Genomic DNA, 5380 nt, shown 5'->3' with positions numbered 1-5380 from the left:
TTACCCACCTCAGAAAAATATTAGTGCCGCTTTAAGCTTTAATGACTTCAAAAATATGTTGCAAGCTTATACAAATAGGATTTAAAATTTTACACTTTGTTTTGTGATGCTGACTTTCAACTCTTTTGTTTCAATCTGCTGAAACAATAGGGCTGGCTATCTTCAGAGGACCGAGGAAGTTTGAAAACCATCTGCTCAAGTCACTGCAGTCCTGACCTCTCAGGAGAACTCTGAGTCCTGTCTGTAACACATTTTAAGCACAAATGAACCTTTAATCCTCAGGAGGGCACTGTGGAACTACATTCTTAGGGCTGTCAGCTGTGGGAAGGTTCTTTTGTTACTGAAATTGTTCTGTGCGCAGAGCCAAGCCTTTGAGAGATTTTCGTATACTTTTAAAAAGAAACCATAAAGAGTTTTTTTTAATGTTTGGCTGTTCTGTGTACATTTTAGGACTACTTTCCTGTTAAACTGAGCAGACAGAAGTATGGCTAAGAGGTTTCTACCTGGAAGAACACACTCAGGTGAGGAAACATCTCTCCTGTACTTTTAACAGCTCAGTTTAATCCCATGATCTCCTGGACTGAGCTTTCAGGCTCACAACACTGACAGTACAAATTGTAAAACTAAGTTGCCTTAAAACAAAGTCTTTTAATCTGCGCTGAGATAAAGTGTAGCTGCTTAGTGTGCTTTTCACATGCCTTACCCACTGCATCTAAGCTGAAATGTGTTACAGGCCCCTGGTGGGGGAACAAGGGAGAGAGGGGAAACAAGACCAAGCAAAAATTGTTCAGATAAAATATTATAGGTTTATTTAAAACTTAATTCTCACCTTGAGTATGCAAAATACAAACTCCACAAAATGTTCACTTTACTTTGTAGTTTACAAATATACAAAATAGAAGTTTGCTTAAATTTATATTACATATTTATTAAGGCAAGGAACTATATAGAAAAAAAACATTTGTTCTGCTTAAGGCATACTTGGGAATAAACCATTGTACAGATTATTGCACATTTGAAACCACAGTGCATAACAGACTGTCTGCATAAAATCGTTAAAGAAGTAAACCAGGTATATTAACCTGACTTAGGTCATAAATGTAGATCGGAAGACAAAAATAGATTTTCCTTGTCAAAGTATGCAGCAGTTTGAGAACTTTGGCTTCCTTGTTTGGTACCTTTAGAACCAAGACTCACCAAGCACCATCGTTTAGGTTATTAAAACACATTTCTGTACCTGAATTTCTTCCTTTTCTTCTAATAGAATAATGGCTTTTAGAAGGCAGAGAGAATACAAGGTGATCCTTATACTTATATTGCATCGAAACACAATTCAAGGGAATTCTGGTCTTCCCTCCCCCCCAACTCACCGATCTAATTTATACCCTGATATCCACAACTTCCAGTCACCCCCTTGGCATTTTGTAAGTCCTGGAATATTCAAGTTGGAATTCGATTTGGAATGATAGAAGATCCAGTCACAGAGCCCATCTGTTCTTTGATTTGTCTTAAGGTTTCTTCATGTCTCCTGATTATCCATTGACAAGCCTGACTCGCTGGGAACTTGACCATGATTGTAGTGCTTTCCGGCTGGGTTCCTCCCCTCTCCGGGAAGACAGTGTGAAAAGAGTTAGAAATACTGAATTCTCTTCTGGCAGTGTGGGTCACATCCACGGTGTGGGATTTAAAAGTGCCTCTTCATGTGTAAGGCAAGGTGGTCTGACCGGGAGAACGCCCGGTCACACTTCTGACACTGGAAGGGGCGGTGGCCGGTGTGTTTGCGATAGTGCCTGGTCAGTTCATCCGAGCGGGCAAACTTCCACCCACAGCCGTCCCAGTCACAGTGGTAAGGCTTCTCACCTGGGGAAAGAAGAGAGAGCCGTTGGAAGCCACTGCGATGTGAGGAAGGCTGGGCCCCTTGAAAAACTAGAGGCCAGAAGTTGAATCAACTCAAGCTTCCCCAAAGCACCCAGGAAAACCTTTATTTCCCCCTTAGAGCCACGAGAACCTTCAGGTCATAAATAGGAATACATGCCACTGAGTATTCTTTTGCTTTTTCATTGGGGGAACATCAGATATACAGTGAAAACAGACAAATACCTCGCCTAAGCTACATCAGATACACAGTGAAAACAGACAAATGCCCCCTCTAAGCCTACCTGGCTGTAGGGTGATATTTTCTTTCTTTTGAGCCAAGGTATCACAAGGGGAGAAATTAATTAGGAAGTTATGCCTCCTACTGTGTCACTCTCACTAGTCCAAACCAAGCAAAATGTCCTGTACAACTGGGTCCAAAGAGCCACAGAAGCCTTTTTTAAATCCTGTTGCAACATGTTACTGTAATGAAAGCTACAGCAAAATGACATGATGTGCCTATACTCACATCAACACGGAATTCTCTGAAGTGATCATGTTAAACCAAAAGCTTGGCCATTGAAACCATAAAATTCTTGATACTTAAGTAAAATTTAATCATAACTAGAACCGAGGCAGGGTGAGTTGGGGGAGGGAAAAAATGAAAATAGTTTAGAAAATGAAACTGACAAGCAATTGTCTCAACACTTTTGAACTGCAAAGAGCAATTTCTTGATGACAAGCGGGGTGCCCTGCTCAAGCTAAGAGAAGGTCAACAGACTGCCTGGACTCTCCCTGCCTTTCAAAGGCTGAACAAAACTGCACTTTCAAGCACTGATACCATCCATCAAACAAAAAGGCTCCTGGGCAAAAAAGCAGGCGCCGGTTTGCTGTTCTCTCCTGGGATCCAGGAGATGGAGGAGATAGGTTGCACCCCACAACCCAAGGGGTGCCCCCAGGAGCATCCACGCTGAGCTAATGGGGCTGGACACTAACCTCCCCCCTCCCTTTCGTGGCTTCTGTCCTTCCTACCTGTGTGGGTTCGCAGGTGTGCCTTGAGATGAGAACTCTTCGTGTAGGTTTTGCCGCAGCCTGCATAATCACAAGTGTGAGTGGCCGTCCTTTTCCGGGGCCACGACCTTCTCCCCCTCTTTGGCTTGGGCTCCTCTGGCATGCAGGAACCAGGTGGCATGAGCTCTAGGGGTGAAGAAGGTGGGGTCAGCATCATCCCAAGCGCCCCAGAGGGCCAGCGCAGGCAGGGCTCCCCAGCCTGCATAATGAATCCCCGGGACTGACCTTGGTAATGGAGCGGCGGCACCTGTGGCTGCATCTGGTCGGGCAGGAAGGGTGGGTAGTTGGGCCCCGGGTGGGGATGGAAACCCGGGGGAAGCGGCAGGGCAGGGTGACAATCCCTGCTGCTCAGCAGTTCCTCAGCACCCAGGGTCGGGGTAGTCCTGCTGGGGAGCTGCCGCCCCAGGGGAAAGTCGTGTGTAGGCAGCCGGTGGCCGTTGCTGAGAGGGGGTCCAGTGCCCAAGTGGGCCTCTAGGGGCCGGCCGACAGTGCACGAGGAGACTGCCTCCTGCTTGATCTTGGTGCACAAACGCGGCGTGCCGCCGCTGTAGGGCGCCACCACCAACGGGTGGCTGCCATCCGGGCTGCCTTTGCTAACACTGATGACCGACGGGCTGCCATACTCGCTGCCAGGGGCACTCAGCGACGACTTCAAGACGAACTTGCCCATTAGCCCGCCACCTGGCGGCTGCGGCTGCTGCGGAGGAATGTACACTGGGTCCAATTCGGGCCGTAGGAGCTCAGCCACGAAACCGCCCGACGGGCTCACGTCGTTGATGTCCGCCAGGTTGAAGGGTGCTGTGGGAGGGGGCGCAGATTCCCGGCCATACAGGAGGCCGCTGCCAGCGGTGCCGGGTGCCACGCCCGGGTCGCCCCCGGCCCGGATCGGATAACTGAAGCTGCAGGTGGAGGGCGCACTGGCAGGACCGCTGCTCGACGGGGAGGACGAGGATGAAGCTGATGCCGAGGAGGACACGGTGGCAGCCACTGGTTCCTGATGGGACAGCGAGTTGGAGAGAATAAAGTCCAGGTCCAGGAGATCATTGAACTCCTCCGTCTCCCTCCGAGGCAGGAGAGCCGGGTTGCTGCCGCTGCAAGCCGCGCCAACTCCGCCGCTCTCCAGGTCGGTGGCCACTGTTGCCGCCGCCAGGTCGTAGGGGCGGCCGGGAAGCACCGGAGGAGGTCGCTTCATGTGCGAGAGCTCTTCCCGCCAGCGCTGAAGGAACAGAGAAGCAGAGAAACCGTCAGTGCTGAACTCCAACTACCACCCGACATAGTGGAGGGCCCGGCGCGGCTTGTGGACTGGGAAGGCAGGAAGCTCCCCGGGACTCCAATGCCAACGCTGCAATCTTGGCCCACACTCGGGTCCGAGTAGAGGCGGTCTGTAAGGGTGTTATGTAGTGACTGCCGGATTGCGTGTGAACGCGCGCTGAGGCTCGCCAGCTCGGGCCCCTCCCCCGCCAGATCCGGCGACGCTCCCGCCGCCCCGAAATTGGGACACCGAGGCTCTCTCGGTGAGCCCTAGCCATAGGGCCGCCTACACGTCAAGCTACTCAGGCCCCGCGAGTGTCTGGGGACTTCGCCACCTCCCACCCAGCCCCCGCGTGCCCGCCCACCCGCTAGAGCTAGGGGACGTGTGCGGACCCGGTGTGCACCCACCGCGGCTCGGCCGCGGCGGGACCACACGCACCTACAGCGGAGCCCAGAGCGCTGGGGCCATCCAGGGAAGGCAACGCAGGCCGTGTGGTGGTCACTTGTCGTCCCGGGGTCTCGGCGACCCTGGGATTCCGCCCAGGGTCCTCGCCCCACCCACCGAAGCCCACCGGACGCTCCCGGAGGCCCGCGTCAACACTCACGTTATTCGGGGCACCTGCTGGACGCAGTGTCTTCTCCCTTCCCGCCGGGCCGGACGCGAACGTGGAGAAGGACGGGAGCAGTGCGTCGCTGACAGCCATGTCAGACTCGCCAGGTGGCTGCCTGAGGGTCGGGTGGGGCGTACAAGGAAGCAGGAGTCAGGGGACCACTCTCAACCGCCGCTCCGGTGCGTCCCACCAGCTCTCACCCTTCCCTGAATCCTGCGCTGCACCTACCTCATTAATGTGGGGGCCGAGAAGGTCCTCGGGAATCCGAAGCAGTGGGGTACCCGAACCCCAAGGTCAACGAAGAGAAAAAAAAAACTCAGAAACTTAGCCGAAACCAAAAACCCCAAACTGCCCGAGATTCTTCTTTGGATTAAATATAAATGGATGATGCCGTTTAAAAAAAGTTCCTTTGTATACAAAAGTTCTTAGAAAAGTTGTAAACTCGTAAAAATAGACAATCAGTAAGGCGAGTAAGTAGGTCCGGTGGCTGGGCTGCGCACTCTTCAACTCAGCAGTGTCCCCCACCACTGTCGCGGTCGCCGCGGCTGTCGCCGTGGGCGCTGGGGCTGTGGCCGGGGTGGCGGGCGGGCGGC

General features: G+C 52.4%; 1 protein-coding gene across 2 annotated transcripts; it reads right to left on the bottom strand.

The window, feature by feature from the left end:
* Nucleotides 1-789: 789 nt before the first annotated feature.
* Nucleotides 790-5352, bottom strand: KLF4 (Kruppel-like factor 4 (gut)). 2 transcript variants are annotated; one of them, XM_004677451.2, is made up of 5 exons: nt 5016-5352; nt 4782-4902; nt 3151-4141; nt 2887-3051; nt 790-1860 (listed from the first exon to the last, which is right to left on the bottom strand). In XM_004677451.2, the coding sequence occupies exons 1-5, from the start codon at nt 5018-5020 to the stop codon at nt 1685-1687; spliced, it is 1458 nt and encodes a 485-aa protein (XP_004677508.1). In that variant the 5' UTR covers nt 5021-5352; the 3' UTR covers nt 790-1684. The 2 variants fall into 2 exon arrangements, with proteins under 2 accessions (XP_004677508.1, XP_012576581.1); XM_012721127.1 differs by having other exon boundaries at nt 792-1860; nt 2887-4141.
* Between the last annotated feature and the right edge of the window lie 28 nt (nt 5353-5380).

This window comes from Condylura cristata, unplaced genomic scaffold, assembly GCF_000260355.1.
Source record: "Condylura cristata isolate star-nosed mole 26May11 unplaced genomic scaffold, ConCri1.0 scaffold00006, whole genome shotgun sequence".
NCBI classification, from domain to species: domain Eukaryota; kingdom Metazoa; phylum Chordata; class Mammalia; order Eulipotyphla; family Talpidae; genus Condylura; species Condylura cristata.
Note: the sequence above shows the minus strand (reverse complement) of the source record. Positions and strands in the feature narration are given on the sequence as shown.